This window comes from Cebus imitator, unplaced genomic scaffold (assembly GCF_001604975.1).
Source record: "Cebus imitator isolate Cc_AM_T3 unplaced genomic scaffold, Cebus_imitator-1.0 Scaffold135, whole genome shotgun sequence".
Lineage (NCBI taxonomy): Eukaryota > Metazoa > Chordata > Mammalia > Primates > Cebidae > Cebus > Cebus imitator.
Window position 1 is genome coordinate 3,076,143 of NW_016107450.1, and position 18,941 is coordinate 3,095,083.

General features: G+C 33.9%; 1 protein-coding gene across 1 annotated transcript in view; it reads left to right on the plus strand.

The window, feature by feature from the left end:
• DOCK7 (dedicator of cytokinesis 7) overlaps positions 1 to 18,941 on the plus strand; it is a 228,751-nt gene that overhangs the window by 125,115 nt on the left and 84,695 nt on the right. The window contains exons 19-22 of the mRNA XM_037743095.1: positions 2,854 to 2,940; positions 5,365 to 5,596; positions 8,459 to 8,623; positions 10,879 to 11,048. Of these exons, the coding sequence (XP_037599023.1) occupies positions 2,854 to 2,940; positions 5,365 to 5,596; positions 8,459 to 8,623; positions 10,879 to 11,048 (654 nt within the window). The remainder of the gene's footprint in view (positions 1 to 2,853; positions 2,941 to 5,364; positions 5,597 to 8,458; positions 8,624 to 10,878; positions 11,049 to 18,941) is intronic.

An 18,941-nucleotide genomic window follows, 5' to 3' on the forward strand; every position in this document is an offset into this window, starting at 1 on the left:
AGGCAGATCACTTGAGGTCGGGAGTTTGAGACCAGCCTGGCCTACATGGTGAAACCCCATCTCTACTAAAATAAAATAACAAAAAAAAACAACACACATACACACTAGCCTGGAGTGGTGGCACGTGCCTATAATACCAGATACTTAGGAGGCTGAGGCAGAAGAATCACTCGAACCTGGGAGGCAGAGATTGCAGTGAGCCGAGATCATGCCAGTGCACTCCATCTTGGAGAACAGTGAGACTCTGTCTCAAAAAAAAAAAAAAATTTCTAGCTTTTTGATGTGAGTACTTAGCGCTATAAATTTCCCTGATAACACTGCTTTAGTTGCATCCCAGAGACTCTGGTTCGTTGTCTCTTTGTTCTCAGTTTCAGAGAACTTGATTTCTGCCTTAATTTCATTATTTACCCAATAGTAGTTCGGGAGCAAGTTGTTCAATTTCCATGAAGTTGTGTGGTTTTGAGTGAGTTTCTTAATCTTGAATTCTAATTTAATTTCACTGTGGTCTGACAGACTGTTATGATTTCAGTTATTTTGCATTTGCTGAGGAGTGTTTTACTTCTAATTATGTGATCAATTTTAGAGTAAGTGCCATGTGGCACTGAGAAGAATGTATATTCTATTGTTTTGGGGTGGAGAGTTCTGTAGATATCTGTCAGGTCCACTTGATTTAGAGCTGAGGAGAGCTGTTACTTTTAAAGAAGTATGTGTGTATATATTCCTTGTATGTCATTTTTTTTTTAAGCTGAAAACAAGTGTTTTAGATTGAAAGAGCAAATAGTGTTGATTGCTTTGATGGGTTTCAATTTACTCTACTGGCTTTTTTTTTTTTTTTTTTTTTTTTTTTTTTTTTTTTTTCAAAAATGTTTCAAAATCTTTATTTTTGCCTCAGAGATGTTGAATTTCTTATCTACTTAGTGTTGAAATTTGGTGATGGGAAATTGACTTTATTGTTTTTAAATTTTCTATACATGATAAAAAAAGATAAAACTATAGGAAAGAAATCTGTTGTATTTTTCTATGATTTTTTTTTTTTGGCAAGTCTTTTTTTCATTTGTTTAAAAGATATTCGTAATTGCTTGTTGAAACATTTTTAATGATGTCTGCTTTAAAATCCTTGTCAGGTCCATGAAGCATCTATGTCATTTTAGTATTGGTGTCTAATGATTGTCTTTTCTCATTTCAGTTGAGATTTTCCTGGTCTTGGTATGATGAATAATTTTTAATTACATTCTGGACATTATGGGTATCACGAGACTCTAGATCTTACCGAAATAGTCTATTTTAGCAGTGGGGGAGGGAGGTGCTGCTGTCAGGGAGAGGTGAAGGTCTACGTTACCTACTCTGCCTGCTTTTACTCTCTGGAGTGGATCCAATGAGGGGGCTCGTTACTGAGTGAAGGTGGAATTTTATGCTCCCCACAAGGCCGCTGCTGACCCCTCCCTGGTTGTGAGGGAGAGGGGCCACCTTGTTACTGCTCCACCTGGCTTCCACTGACACCTCCATTGGTTGGGGGCTAATTATCACCAGAAAAGGGACAGAATCTCAACTCTGTCTTCTTTGATAGCACCCCACTGTGTGTGAGGTTGGCTGGGAAGAGGAGTACCTCATTTCAGGCAGCTAAAGGTGGCAGCCTAGGCTCTCCATTTAGTGTAGGGAGGCGGGAAGTGGGGCCAAGATTTGTTCCCTTATAACTAGCTGGAATATTAATGTCTTTGGTCAGAGAGAACATGCTTTTCTTGGGGCTTTGTTTCTCTTCTTCTTTTGGCAATTCTGGCTTGCCAGCCTCTCTAGCACTCACTCCAGGATATGTGAGGCAAAAGCAAAACCCAGGAAATGCTGACTCGTAGTTTCTTGCATCCTGAGATTCTGTCCCATCATCCTTTTTCTTTCTACCTTTCAGAATCTTTATGTTCATTTATATGTCAGGTTTCAGAGATTTTAGCTGTACTTAGCAGAAGGAATAGAGAGAATTTATGTACTTGCTTTTAAAAGTTATTTTTTATAAGGTAACTTAGATATTTTTAGCAATTTATGTCAGAAAAATGTTTTCGACCTGGTGTGGTGGCTTACACTTGTAATCCCAGCACCTCGGGAGTCCGAGGTGAGCAGATCACCTGAGGTCAGAAGTTCAAGGCCAGCCTGGCCAACATGGTGAAACCCTGTCTACGAAAAATACAAAAATTAGCTGAGACAGGAGAATCCTTTGAGCCTGGGAGGTGGAGTTTGCAGTGAGCCAAGATTGTGCCACTGCACTCCAGCCTGGGTGACAGAGTGAAACTCCATCTCAAAAAAAAAAAAAAAAAAAAAAAAAATTAAAAAAAAAAAAAAAAAAAAAAAAAAAAAAAAAAAGTTTTTGAATACATAAACCAACAGGCTTTTTTTGCTTGCAAATATTTCAAGACTCAATTAAAATATAATGGGAATGTTTAAAATAAGTGAAATATTATAATCCATTAAAATGATATTGTAAATTTGAATTTATGACATGAAAAGAGATTCACAGTATAATAAATGAGAAGCAGGTTTCAAAATAATGTTTGTATTAACTATATAAATGTGTATATAAATATATGTACATAGATGAAGATTTAGAATGATATAAGGGGATGTATCTCTGGGAAGATAGAAATTTTTTGTTTATTAATTTATGCTTTTTGCTTCTGGAGAGTTCTTTTGTATAAAGCATTGCTTGATTTTAAAATAATGAAATGTAAAACTTCTTAATTTATTTACAGTGAATAAAAATATATTTTCACAATATTTTTCTCACTGGGATATTGTAAATTTTGTTTCTTTTCAGAGTTCACAATCTACTTAAGCATCGTGATCATTATGTTTAATATCTTACAGGTTCCTCTACCTGGCATGAAATGGGTAGATAATCACAAAGGTGTTTTTAATGTTGAAGTTGTTGCTGTTTCATCTATCCATACACAAGTGAGTTTTAATCATTTTTATTATCAAATGTCACTTAAATAAGTTGAACATATTATTTAATACTTGTGATGCCAGTTTTGTTACCTGTCATAAATCTGTGATTGCTATCAGATATATGAGAATATATGTCAGTTAAAAACATACAATATAAAATATCATTGAATGTCAACAAAAGTGAACATTTTGTTTTTCAAAATGTAATTGACTTCATTTTGAACAGTTAAGTGACTTGCTTTTTCTAAGTTTCTGGTACATGACAGAATAATTGGAATTGAGAAACCATCATCAGCTTACTTTATTTCTCATAGGCTTGGTTATTTCAAATGGAAAGAATTTTTAGGGATTATTTGTTCCAAATGCGTTATTTTTGGAGCATACCAAGTTCTAATAGGTTTTATACATCCTTTCTCTGCCTGCAGTGCTTTTCCTCCTGGTATTCATTTGACTTATGAATTAGAGTTTCTCTTTTCCTCAGAGAGGTCTTCCTTGGTTACTCTTAAACATAGCACCTTCATTACTGTGTGTCATCTTACCCCTGCACTTATTACTGCCTACACTCAGCTTCTCTGTTGCACTTTGACTCTGTCATTCTTTCTGTTTGTGTGTGTATATAACACACATACATACACATTTGTTTATTATTTCTTTCCCTCATTAGACTGTAAGTTCCATGAGATCAGAGATGTTACCTGTCTAGGAGAGAGCTATTGGTTCAAGAACCTTACAGTGTTACATGGGAAAGTGTAAAAAGTATGATGAAATAAGTACAAAGTTACATGTATTAACTAAATTGTTTAAAGTACAGAGGGAGCACTTATCTGTTCTTCTAGAGACTGAGGCGTTGCATTTATAAGTAGGCATTTACTACACACAGAAAGGGAGAGTGGGCAACTCAGATGATGAGTAGCGAGTGCAGAGTTACAGTTGTCTCAGGACCAGCAGGTAACCTGATGTGATAGTAGTAGTTTAAAGTGCATAGGAAATCATGATACATGAGAATAGAAGAGCAGGCTGGTAATAGATTATGAGGGACCTTGAATGCCATAGAGTCCAGGTAGATGGTAATTTCTACCCTAAATAAAGAACATGAGAGAAGTACATTCAGGGCCATGCTAAGGGAAAGGAGTTATGGTACCTGTGAGTTCTTTTTGAACGTGTTGAGTTTGAAGTGCCTATGTGCTTCAGATGGAGGTATCCTGTAGGTGGTTGTAATTAGTTTGGAGTTTAGGTTTGGAGATAATGGAATAAGTGTGATAGCTTAAACTATATTGGTAAATGTGATTTTCCATGGAGGATAAATATGTAGACTCAGAAGAAGCAAGTATTTAAAATGAAATTCAGGGCTTCACTAACCTATAAAGGGAAAGGGGTGGTGTGGAGGGCTTCCCAAAGCCACCTCAGGTTCAGTGATTTGCTAGGAGGACTTACATGACTGAACATACAGTCATACTCATAGCTATGATTTATTTTAGTGAAAGAATGGAAAGCAGAATTAGCAAAGGTAAAGGCTAATGGAGTGAAGTCCAGAGGAAACAAAAAATAAGCTTCCAAGAATCCTCTCCCAGTGGAGTCACGTGGGGCAAGTTGAAACAACATATGTGAAATGTTGTCTGCCACAGAAGCTTAGTACAGACTCGATTCCCAGGGTTTTTACTAGTGACTTGTCACATAGGCACCCTTTGCCTAACATGTACCAATATTTCAGATTCCCAGAAGGAAAGTAGGTGTTCAGCTTATACCATATTGTTTGCACAAACAGTTTAGGCACAGTGAGCCATCTGTCAATGGGAACTCCCCTGAAATGTAAGTTCCCAGTCATTTAGCCCAAGGCCATACTCGTAAACAGGACTTTCAAAGAATAGCTGTCTTAAGCCCAGCATGTTATTTCTTTTCTGCACAGTGTGGTAGGGGGAAATAAGAAGACACAGCACCTCTATGCTATCTTTAGGAAAAAAGTTGATAGTATGTAAATTTTATTTAGCAGTACACGGGTAGACCAATAAAAGAGTGACTCCAGTATTGTAAGATGTGGCGATGAGTTTGCCTTGTATCCAAAGGCTCTGGAGCTGAAAGACAATAAATTAATAATGGACAAAAGTAGGCTTACTAATATGCCTGCCACAATAATTAAACTCCAAACTAATAAAACAAACTAAAACTAAAACTAAAANAAAAAAAAAAAAAAAAAAAAAAAAAAAATTCTTATTTAGTATCAGTAATTAAGTAACTGGTAATAGTATTTGAAGTGATCATTTTATAATAATAAATTTAAATAGATGTATTTAACTGGAAACAATGTTTGTATACCTATGTGAACTTTTTAGTGTTATCAATTAATATTACATACTAGTGGTCTGTTGTCGTTTAGAATTGGGAAATTTATAGTTATAAGTGCTTAGTGCTTTTGTTCATTCTTTGTTTTAGGATCCTTACCTTGACAAGTTTTTTGCTCTGGTCAATGCTTTGGATGAACACATGTTCCCAGTACGAATTGGGGACATGCGAATCATGGAAAATAACTTAGAAAATGAATTGAAGAGCAGTATTTCAGCACTGAATACATCTCAGTTGGAACCAGTGGTCCGATTTCTTCATCTTCTGCTAGATAAACTGATACTTTTAGTTGTTAGACCTCCTGTCATTGCTGGCCAAATAGGTAATTTACTTTTGTTTGGGGATGAGTCATGAAATTTATAACTTGACATTTTTAAATTTTGTAAAATAAAGAAAAATAGAACCATGATTTCTATTTGCTATATGTAAGGACTGTATTTGGTTTGGGGTGGAGGATGTTGTTTACTTGTTTATAATGCCAGAAAATGATAACTTTAGTTTTCATAAAATGTGTCCTATAGATATATCCTCAAATTATAGAAGCAATTTATTTATTTACCAAATATTTAGTAAGCACTTACAATGTACCTGACACTGAGAGGCACTGTTCAGGTCATGGTTTTTGACTTTAAGATCTCACAGGCTAGTTAAGAAAACAGGCAAACAGGCAAATCATGTTGTAATTTATAGGATGTATAATCTACCTACTCTACATTTTCATTCATCTGCTTTCCTCCACTTAATGCAGCTCTTCTTCTTCATTTACTCAAAGTCTCTGTAGTCTCTTTTTCTTTTCTGTCACGCAAATCCTGCAAGGAAGTTGAAAGAAATTTCAGCTAACCAGGTAGCATTTTTATGTTTGAGTAGTGGCACAAAGGAGAGGAGTATTCAATTACTTGAGTTTTTTTTAGGGGAGACTTATAAATAGAATTAATTCCTGGGTTGGGTATTTGAAGATGAATAGGAGTCTGACAGGTAAATATTATTCCAAGGAGATGAAACATCACGTGCATAGTACACAGACATAAAATGAACTCAGAATGAATTTGGGGGAGGAAGTATATGTAATTAGTTATAAATTGGAGGATTGATTAGAGGTAATATGGAGAGTGGGAGATGAAATTGGGTCTTCCACACTTTAGGAAATTGAGACTATTTTTCTGTAGGGAATAAATAACCTTTAAAGGATCTGGTCTTAGTTAGGGAAGTAACTTGACCAAGTTTGACTAGAAAAAGATGGCTATGTTATGTAGAGATGAGTTAAAAGTGGAAAAACTTGCAGGCAGGGAGACAAATTAGGAGTCTTACAGAATTTCATACAAAAAATGATGAGTTCCTGTTAAAACGTAGGTGACAGTGGGATACAGAAGAGGTAATGGATTATGAGATCATAGAGTATACAGTTACAGAAATTATAGAAGAAGAAGGTTTTAAGGAAAGAAAAAGGTTAGCATTGTTCTTTGTTGTAGATAAGTAAAATAATAGTAATAACAATAATTGAAAACACTTGCATACCATTTACTGTGTACCAGGAATAGTGCTATATGCTTTATTTGTATTTGAAAGCAAAGATTCAAACTGGTTTCAGAGTCCTTCTCTTATCTAGTATACTTGAGAAATGTTGACTTGTGAAATTAACAACAGTAGTTTTAGTCTAAGTGAAGGTAGAAACCAGATTACAGGGAATTAAGAAGCAAATAGTAGATGGTAAAATAAACACAAGAAGCATATACTATTAAGAAGTTAGAAGAGAGAGCAGGGTTGAGTAGGGCAAAAGAGTGGCAACATTTCAGCATGTAAACATGCTGAGAGAAATCAGCATGTAAACATGCTCAAGGGAGAAAAATATATGGGGAGAAAAGAATTAATTAATAAAAATTCTGTGAGACAAGAGTGAATGTGATAGATCACTCTTATATAAGAGAGGACACTACTTCCTTTGGAGAGAAGATAAAGTAGTTTCAGATTCTGATAAATTTGTAGGAAAATGTGAGGACTTTTGGCCAGATGTAGAGGCTCACAACTGTAATCCCAGCACTTTGGGAGGCCAAGATGGGAGGATTGCTTGAGGCTAGGCCAGACCAGCCTGGTCAACATAGGAAGACACCATCTCTTGGAAAGGAAAAAAAAGAAAAACATGAAGACTTTCATGCTTTCTACATTTTTTCTGTGAGATAGAAGGCAGGATTGCTAAGAAGGGATTAAGGAGGACCTGAATTTTGAGAAGGATTCTGGTAACTTGGAGTAGCTACTGTGAGAAAAAGGAAAAGGATTAACCAGAAACTCAGGTAGAATCACTTAACTTCACTCAGGTTTCTGTCTCTAGTCTCTTTCCCTTCTAGTTCAGTATATATAGATTAATCTTCCTAAATGACCATTTTATCTGGTTATTCCACTTTTGGGAAAACTTAATTGGCCTCATTATCTCTTCATAATTTCCTGTCTTGATTAAATAAATCATAGACTCTCAGACCCTATTGCTCAAAGTGGCTGTTCAGTTTACCCATTTATTCAGTGTGCTATCTATCACAATTGCCCAATTTTTGTAAAATTATTGTTATATACTGACTTGAATGACCAAGTACGTGTTGCTTAGCCTGGCATTTAAAATGCTATACAGTCTTACCTCAACCTGTTTTTCTAGACCTTTTTTTCCTTCGAATTCTTTTACACTCATTCCAATCAAGTTTCTTAGTCACTATTTTCTTATTATACTGTTAATATTTTCAATAATCCATTTTGTTGTTGATATTTTTAATTCTTGTTAAACAAAAGTAATATGTTTTCCCTTGTATGCTATTTAGATTTTTGGAGTAATCTTTAAAATGAGAAATTGCTTCTCAAGGTATTACACATGATGAATTTTCTTTTTTCTTGTCATACATTTTGTATTGTTCTACTAAACAGTAGATATCTGTTGAACATTGTTTTCTTTTTTGACTAATCAAACCCATATAATTTTCATCTTAAATTAGTAAAATGAGTTTTTTCTCATTTTGTTCAGGAAAGTATTTTTGGTTTAGTTAATCCAAAGTGTCATTAAAAGTCAATATCAAATTGTAATCATCTTTATACACTTAACTATGTAAGCACTATACTTAAAGTATGTAGAGATGACAAAACTGATCTTTGTGGAATTTACAGTCTAAAGTTAAAACAAAGGTATTTTCTTCTTTCTTAAAAGTTAATCTAGGTCAAGCATCTTTTGAAGCCATGGCATCAATTATAAATCGACTTCACAAAAACTTGGAAGGAAATCATGACCAGCATGGCAGAAACAGCCTTCTTGCATCATATATTTATTATGTTTTCCGCCTACCAAATACTTACCCTAATTCATCTTCACCAGGTATTTTATTCTTTTTACTATGAAACTGTCTTTCATAAATTATGTATTCATGTCAGTATTGAGATAGTTTTGTAGTCCGTACTGTGATGCATTTATTCAGTAGCAAACATTTATTGAATACCTGCTAAGTACCATCCACTATGCTTAGGTGCTGAAGTTAAAGAGATAAATAAGTTACATTTTTAGGCATCATTTTTTTATTAATACGGTTTTCTTTAGTTGCATTTGGAGTTCTTGGTTGAAATAAATTTTGAAAATGAACCCTGAAAATAACTTTGCCTTGGGAAACATTTTATTATTCCTTGTTAAGATAAGGAATTGCTTGCCCCTGTAATCCCAGCTGTTTAGGAGGCTGAGGTGGGAGGATCTCATGAGCCCAGGAATTCGAGGCCAGAGTGAGCTATGATATTACCAGTGCACTCCAGCCTTGGAAACAGAGTGAGATACTGTGTTTTAAAAATTAAAAAGACAAGAAAAATAGAATCTTATATTTGTCATCTAGAATGCTGTAGGGCATTAAAGAAGAAATGTGGTGGCTTGGTAATTTCCTAAAAACTCTTTCAAACCTACAATGATATAAAAGATTGTTCTTTAAAAAAGTTCTGATCTCTTTGTGGTCAGTGAAATAATATAACCTTTCTGAGTGTTGGAGCCTCAACTCACATATTTGTCTCTATGACACTAATGATAATGGTAAGTGCCCTTTATCAGCTATTGGGAATGTTAATATTGGTAATGGTGACTAATAATTGTGACATTCATTATGAAAACTAGACATAATAATAACATGATTTTAAGTTTTAGCCCAATTTATTTTCTTTACTTTATTGCAAAAAGAAAAGCAATTGACTTTTATATTCTGGTTTATAATTTCCTATCTTGATTTTTAAAATTATATCACTTGACATGAGTGTGTGAGTGATTACACTCACACACTCACACTACAGTGCTCCTCCATTTACTCTTTTATTCAGTACACTATTAGAATTCTACAGATTGTACAAAACATCTTTTTTTTACATGCTGACCTGAAAGATTGCATGAATTAATTAGGTAATAGGTATGTATTAATATCATTTGCAAATATGACATTCAGAAAGATGAAGATATGAAGATAGATTATCACTATGATTGCTGGATATTTTTGTGTTCATAGGGCAGAGTGAGCTATGATCTTGCCAGTGCACTCCAACCTGGGCAACAGAGTGAGATCCCGTCTTTTAAAGATAAAATACAGGTTGGAAGATGGTATTAGGCTTGATTTTAGTCAAACAAAAAGGGAGTCTTTGCTTTTTTGTATCACTTGGGATCTTAAAATTATCTTTAGTTTTTTATATGTATATAATAAAGATATTATTTTGTTATTCACATTGTCACTGATGAAGATTGAGAAATAAAACTCTGTCACTTAAAGGATGTTAGCAATAATGAAGGTAGAGAAATAAACATGGTTTAATTTAAGAGATGTTAGCAATAAATTGGTGCTCTCACTAGTGACTGTCAAGGGGCAGAGTAGGAGAGGTGGGAAAAAAGGAAGAGATACCAGCTGGAGCATCTTAGTTCCTAAATACCAACTATACTGAAGTGAAAGGGGGTGTGTGTGTGTTTGTGTGTGTTTCCTATTAGTTTTGGTTTTTATTGTATCCGTTATATACAGAGAAACACTGAAGGGATAATGATTTTATTTACAGTTCATATGGTTTTATAAACTACTGTAAAATAGAATATCTTTGTACAACAATCATTAGTTCTTGAGTGTTGTTTTCTTTCTTTCTAAAAAAATTTCCCAGTACTTCGGGAGGCCAAGAGAGGAGGATTGCTTGAGTCTAGGAGTTCAAGACCAGCTTGGGCAACATAGAAAGACCCCGTCTCTACAAAAAAAAAAAAAAAATAGAGGGAGAAATTTAGCTGGGCACGGTGGTGTGTGCCTATAGTCCTAGCTACTCAGGAGGCTGAGGTGGGAGGATTGCTTGAGCCCAGGAGTCCAAGTTTATAGTGAACTGTGGTCTCAGTGCTGCACTCCAGTGCTGCCTCTTAAGAAAAAAAGGCCCTTCCTCTTAAAACAAAAGGAAGTATAATATGTTTTATTTAGAAGACCCTGCCTTTAAAAAAAATAAAAAAGAGTATAATATTTTTTATTTAGAAACCAAAGCAAATCATGATCTTTGTGGAATTCCTTAAAGTGGCAGAGATATTTTTCAGATATTTTCCTGACAATTTGCTTTAATTATGTGCTATTTCATATGCAATTCTAGGTCCTGGGGGTTTGGGAGGATCAGTGCATTATGCCACAATGGCTAGATCTGCTGTGAGACCTGCAAGCCTTAATTTAAATCGTTCTCGAAGCCTTAGTAATAGCAATCCAGATATATCTGGGACTCCCACGTCACCAGATGATGAAGTTCGGTCAATCATCGGGAGTAAGGTAAACTGAAGACATGCATCTATAAATTTGGTTTTTGTTTTGTGAACCATCAAGAAATATCCAGTTGTTTTAATTTATTCTGAATTTTGAAATTTATATAAATTAGGAATTAGCAAGGAATTGTACATTTTTGTTCTATCAGTTTACTAACACTGTTTTGTTTTTCTATTAAACATGCTTGCTGTTACAAACTACTACACTAAAATTTCTAAAATTTGTCTGGGATCACTAGTCACATATAACTTACTGTTGTTGGTCTGATACTCTATCATGTGAAAAATGGCCAGATTGACTTAATATAGAATTAAAAGAGACCTGTGTTACTGATACATAGAAGGTAGATGTCATTGTTAAATCATGAGATCATCTTCTCCAAAAAAATATCAAGAACAGTGATTAACCTTGGTTGGTAATAGAGCCACATTTCACATGAAACCCTATGTAAGGCGCACCAGGATTAGAAAACTGTGATTTATTTAATGATGTTTAGTGATTATGCTGGAAAATAAGGGAAAGGCTAGGTAGTATAAGATCAATCACATCATGCTGTGTTTTGACCAGACTATTTCAAACTTTTTTTTTTGCTATTGGAAAAGAGGAAGATGTCATTCTCACAGAAGGATAACCAACTTTTCTTTGGCAGCTTAATATATTAATTTTTATGTGAGGAAGAATTAATGATTAATAAATAGGTTCTAGGGTCTATGTTTAACTTTTAGCCTAAACTATAATAGAACATTTAAAGATCTTGATTGGGTTTGTTTGTTAGGTGAAATACTTGAACATTAATCAAAAACGGCAGAACGAACTATGCCTTATAAAGTTACAGAAATATGTATAGTTTGTATAGAAACTTCTAATTAATAAATTTACATAATGAATGTTCATTCATATTAAGCATTGCTCATTAAATAATTTATTCTTACAGATCAAAAATATAATTTAAATAATAAAGCTTCAGTAACTTAAAGATCCATATAAATGTTTCTGTAATTAAACAATTTTCCCTTTTTGTAAACTCCTAGAGAGAATGATGCTCAGAGTATTAATAAGGGATACTTCAGAGCAACCAGAGTACTGTGGCAGCTGCAAAAAGAGAAAGCTTCCCTCCTCCACACACACACATATTTCCATGTTTAAGAAAATAACTCAGGTTTTTCATCCTTGTTTTCATTCTTGATTATATTTTATTTTAATACAGGTAGTACTTAGCATTATTTATATACTGAATATTTATATACTGCATAGTTCTTCAGTAGAATGAATTTGATTTTTGGATTTTCAGGAATTTTTCTATAGAAAAGTTGCTATAGACAGCATTTCCTTAAGGTTCTACTTTAAAAATGTCTCAATTTTTGTAAGATTTGCATTAGGACTCATTTAGCATAATTCTAGAGTTATTCCTTATACATTTGATAGATTATAAACTCAAGATTTAGAACAAAGAGGCCTCTATATATAATGATTTTTTTGCCTTTTTCAAGATGTTCTTTAAATGGATCAATGATTTTTAAAATGTATGTAAAAATATATACAAATAAAGAAATACAAGGTAATTGCTGAGAAAGCCATTGCAAGATGAGAATTACTTAAATGGTTTTTATGTTGTTTTCTTTTTATTGCAAAATTTTTGATAGCTACCTTCATATTGAGTTATCATTTAGTTGTAATCCCTAAAAATAATGGTGTATAATTTTATCTCAAAATTATAAGGAATCTAAAGTTTATTTATAGTTACCCTTCATTTTTTCTTATTTTATTGACTTGACAGTTCAAGAAACTCTTTCTTAGTAATCTTGTTTTCCAGCCCACCTCAGCCACAGTCTTAGTTTATATCAAGCTTGTTCAACCTGTGACCTGTAGGCCACATGCAGCCCAGGACCGCTTTGAATGCAGATCAGCACAAATTTGTAAACTTTCTTAAAAGATTACGAGTTCGTTAGGATTTTTTTTTTTTTTAACGCTCATCAGCTATCGTTAATGTATTTTATGTGATGCACAAGAGAATTCTTCTTCCAGTGTGGCCCAGGGAAGCCAAAAGATTGGACACTCCTGCAATCTTGTCATCACCATAATCTCAATTTCATGTGTTTTGTTCTCTATCTCCTGTTTTTCTCTGTAGTACCCCAACCTAACAATTTCTACTCCTTTGCAATCTCTAATCTTGATCCTTCAGTGTTTTTACTATGCCTCACCCCCTTAATGTTCTCTCTTCTTCCTTAGCCAGCTTAGTGTCTGTGGGCAATTGTTATAATTATTTCTATCAGGTTGGGTGTGGTGGCTCACGCATGTAATCCTAGCACTTTGGGAGGCTGAGGCGGGTGGATTACCTGAGGTCAGGAGTTTCAAACCAGCCTGGCCAACATGGTGTAACCCTGTCTTTACTAAAAATACAAAAATTAGCCGGGTGTGGTGGCAGGTGCCTGTAATCCCAGCTACTCGGGAGGCTGAGACAGGAGAAGCACTTGAACCTAGGAGGCAGAGGTTGCAAGGGAGCTGAGATCATGCCATTGCACTCCAGCCTGGGCAACAAGAGTGAAACTCTTGTTTCAAAAAAAAAAAAAAGAAAAGAAAAAAAGATTATTCTCATTATAATCAAACCTCGGTTCCCTTATCTTTCCCAAACCTGAAACCATAGTTAAACTCAATTGACTGCCTATGCCGTGTCAGCATCTGTGCAGCTAAACGTGTCTTTAAAAATACCATGGTTATTGGTCTTATTTGAAATCAATCTCAAGAGAGCCCTCAATGCTATCGGGCAATTATACTGTATTTCTTTATCTCCATCACTTTCCTGTTCTCCCAGGAAATGATCTTATTCCTTCTTTTGTTACTTCACACCCCCTAACACCTCTCCCCTCATTCCTTTTCTCACTTTATCTTCTATTTCATTGAGACAGCTGAAACCATTGGAAGAAAACTCTGATAAACTTTTACCATCATATCTAACTACCTATTACCATCTACTATCTACTGCCTAATACTCTTCTGTATTAAAAATGATAGATGAGCTATTCATTTTTCTAAATTCATCTCTGTCACTCAAGTTCTCATCCAGTCTCTCCTGCTCAGGATCTACACTCCACCAGTTTTTCTATGTCTATTCCACATCACCAGTTTCTCCCTGAATACTGAATCATTCCCATCCACATACAGACATGCTATTATTTATCTCATTTTGAAAAATAATTCCTCTCATTTGAAAGCAATCTAAGTGCCCATCAACAGATGAATGAGTAAACAAAGTGTGGTACATGTATACAATGGAGTACTATTCACCCATTAAAAAAAGAATGAGATCCTGTCATTTGAAACAACAAGGATAGAAATGGAGATTGTTATGTTAAGTGAAATAAACCAGTCACAGACAGACAGACTTTACTTGTTCTCACTTATTTGTAGAAGCTAAAAATTAAAACAGTTGAACTCATGGAGATAGAGAGTAGTATGATAGTTACCAAAGGCTGGGAAGGAGCAGTTGGGGTCGGAAGGGAAATGGAGATAGTTAATGGGTATAGAAAAATATAGAGAGTGAATAAAATCTAGTATTTGATGGCACAACAGGGTGATTTGTACAATTAAATGAGTAAATAATGTTTATTATATACTTAGTTATAAATAATTAGAAGTGTATAATTTGATTCTTTGTATCACAAAGGGTAAATGGTTGAGGGATGGATACCCAACTCATCCTGATGTGATTATTATACATGATATACTTTTATCAAAATATCTCACATATGCCTACTATGTACACACAAAATTATAAATACATATGCCTACTATGTACCCACAAAAATCAAAAATAATAATTCTCTAACATTTCAACTGCTACCTTCTTTGCTCTTTCTCTGCTACCTTTTGTAGTAGAATTCCTTAAGAATTTTCTGTACTTGGTATCTGCAGTTCTTTTACTCCCATCATCTTTACTTGAGTCAAATATTCCTCCCATTGTCCACCAAAGCTATCCTTGTTAATGTCACCAGCACCCTTCAATTTGCTAAATACAGTAGTTAATTTTCAGAACTCAGCTTACTTTTACCTGCCAGCAGCTTTTGACACAGTTAAATGTTTTTTCCTCTGAGATTTATTTATTTGGCTTCCAGGGTACTACACTGTTGATTTCCTTCTTGGTTTACTGATTATACCTTTTCAGTCTTCTTTGTGGATTCTTCCTTTTCTGGTCTCTTTATCTGGATGTGTTCCAGGTCTCTATCCTTATTTCTCTTTTCTTGTCTTCTCTCTACACTTACTACCTTGATGAGCTTATGGTGAGCTTATGAGTTTCCATGGCTTTAAATACCACATAAATGTTATGCTAATGACTCCCACCATTATATTTCCCCAGTTAGATTTCTCTCTGGAGTTCTAAACTTAACTGCTTTTTCTAAATCGTTTTGTTCAGATTTGGATATATATAAAAGGTAGAGATGCTTCTTAATGTCTTCATTACTACCATCTTGGTCTCAGCTACCATCATCTCTCCTAGAATTAATGTACTGGCTTTAAAGGTGCTTTCTGTACTTCTACCCCACACTCTGTTCACAACATAGCAACCAGAATGTTGCTTTAAGAAACTTAGGACACACACAAAAATTAAGTCATGTGTCATTCCTCTGAGCACAATCATCTAATGACTTACTCCCTCAGTCCTTTAAGTCTTTACTCTGAAGGCCACCTTCCCAGTGAGGTTGACTCTGATTATCTTATGTAAATGTGTAACCAGGGGCTGTGTCCTCAGCCTTGGCTGTAGGACTTCAAATCCCCTTATTTTGTCTTTTTTTTTTTTCTTTTTTTTTGGGTCTCACAGCATATGAATTAATTTTTTTTAAGTGTTTATCTTTCTTTACCAGAGTTTAAGTTTCATGGTGGCAGGGAATATTTGTTCCAAAGTATCTGTAATGTCTAGCTTATTCAAGTTGCTCAGTACATATTTATCCATTGACGAAATGTTAGTATGAGTAAACACCCCAGTACTAAATCATCTTTTTAAGAACTGAATTATGCTTTTGTTTGCCCTCTTACTATTGGGAATAATTATATATTTAAAGATCTGCAAATATTTGACTTTATGAAAATTTTGATTATATTTTATTCCTCAGGATAAAATATAGAACTCCTAAAATTTAAGAATATTTATATAATATGAACAGGTTTTGATTACTCCAGTGGCTGTAATGTAAATGTAAAAATATTTGTGAGACTTCTTCATATTTATGTTGCTAAAACGAGCTATGCTTTCTTAGTTCTAGCAATAGTCTTTTCACATTCAGTTTTGTAAGTACATGGTTACATCAGGTCTGAACTTTATTGCTTTTAATCAAATGCCAGTGGAATTTTGCATTGATATGTTTCTCATATATCATCTATTTTTTTTTTTTTTTATTTCTCAAACACTGAGAACTTACTATATGCTAGGTACTATGCTGAGGACTTGTGGATATGAAGCAAAATCTTTGTAATATAGCACAAGTTGATGTCAAATCAAATACAGTATGGGCCTTGCGCTGGGATCTTATCTATATGTAAGGGAAAAAATGAATAGTGTTACTAGGATTTGGCAAAAAAAAAAAAAATCCCACACTTACATATACATGGGCACACATTTGGTTAGTCTGTTCCATGTTTGTTTGAAATCGGTAACATAAAGTTATTATATTAAATATAAGTGATGAATTTGCTTAAATATGGGCTGTTTGATAGAATTCTTAGCTTTATAATGCCTGAATTATGGAAGTTACTTGTTTTGCCTAACAACTGGTTACAAGTTTTCTTTAAATAGTTAGCTTTGATATAATTATAGCTGCTCAGAATGTCACTTTTCTGTATATGACTGTAATTCATACCACGAAGAGATTTTTTTTTAATTCTCACATTAGCAATTATCATATATTGTAGTTTTAAAGGAAATTAAACAATGAGTTAAGTGAATTTAAGAGTACAGCAAAGTCGTTACTCTTTTTGTGGAAGTTCTTGGGAGAAAAGAGGACAGTTAGTTATAATTTTGCAAAAGTCAAATGCTCATGCTTTATTATTTTTGTGACATGAGTAGTGACTGTAAAAATTGAATATAGGGAAGAACTTTACACTTTTATACAAAGAAGACATAATTTTGGCCTTAGACATAATTTTGAAGACAAATAAAAACTATCTGAAAAACATATGCCTTTTGTTTTGCTTTTACTTGAAGTATTGTAATCGGGTTCTGAGAAGGTGGATATTTAAAACAAATCTGATTGCTTAATTTTACTAGTATTTTGATATTGTCTAATTTACTTTGATAGAAAGGATTTTAAGAAAAATATGCATGGAAAATTTTATAAAAACTGTTTTTGAGAGTTTAGTATATTCAGGGCATTGCACTTAGTAATTTACTTCCATTATTTGATTCTTACCATATGAAGGGAAACACTGTAATCATTTTTATTTTATAGATAATGAACTGAAAAAAAAGGTTGAGTAATTTATCTTAGATTTTACAGCTAGTAAGCAGGAGAGCCTGGATTGGAACCTTAACTCCTGTATTAGACATTCAGCGTCAAAAATGATGAGAAATAGGTGATGATTGTGCCATCGTTTCAACTTCTCTATATATTTGGGGAAAAAATGAGAAAAAGTAGAGGAAATATTCTTCCAAAACCTAAGCCCTTGAGAGTTGTGGTTTTTCTTTCTTTTGTTTTTAAAAACTTCTTTTGAAGTATTTAAAAAATACAGATGTCTGGGCTGTATTCACAACAATTCTCATTTAATTGTTTTAAGGTAGGGCACTGCACATTTGTTGTGTTACTGTTGTTGTTAAGCTTCCCACATGATACTAATGTCTAGACAGAGTTGATTACAATTGTTCCAGCTCTTTGCTTTTACCGTTCTTCCTTTGGTGCTTTCTGGTTTGGGTCCATACTCGTGCCCTGATATATTTACGTCAGGTTGTCTTCAGTTCTCTTTGCTATGCTTACCCTAATAATTCTTTAAAAATCTTTTACAACTTGCTCCAGTTCCAATTATTAGATTCTCAAGTCCCCAGTCCAAATTGCTGAATTGGATTTATGGAGATAGAGCCCAGAATCTGAATTTTATAAAGCTTCTCAAGTTATTCTGATGATCAGTCAGTTTGAGGAAATAGAAGTACAGCCTCTGTTTCCTTCACCTGGGATTACAGTAACCCCTCTCAGACAAAGATAAAATAATTCACTTCTGGACATATACTTTAGTAGCGTATTGAAGAAATCTTAAATTAATGAAGATGATGATGAAGATATAATTCCTATAGACAGCCCCAGCATGTTTTTCCTTATAATATTTATTTAAAAAATAGTAACCCATTGTGTTTAATTACAAATGCAACCCAAAATACATTATTAGGAAGGAGTAAATATTAGGTATCATTTTTTTCTGAAGTTTTTACTTAATTTCTCCTGTCTGTGCCTAAAAGAGAGTGAAGGTGGTGGTAAAGTCAAATAGAATTATGGAGTATATCACTGCATAGTTTTCAGTTGATGAGAGATGCAATGAAATTACAGTTTATAGCGAAGAATGGAATATTTTTCTTCCTTTTTTTCCTTTAAACCTCAGTTAGATACAGAGGAAATTATCTGTTGCTAACTTGTACTATATTTAAAGAAAGTTTGGGGGTGTGGTGCTGTGGGAACATTAGTTATTGATACTTCGAGAGTATCCCTTTACATAAAGAAAAATTACCTTTAATGGCCTTAGTGATTTTTAAAAATTGTGTTGTATAATAAGATAATTTTGATGAACTAATACTCTATAGGTGCCTACAAATTTTGGTTGCTTTAACAGTACTAATTAAAAACATGTTTGCAATAGAAGATCTGAATTTCTTTAAGAATAATTTATAGCATGCAACATGTAATATTTCTTTCCTTTCCAACT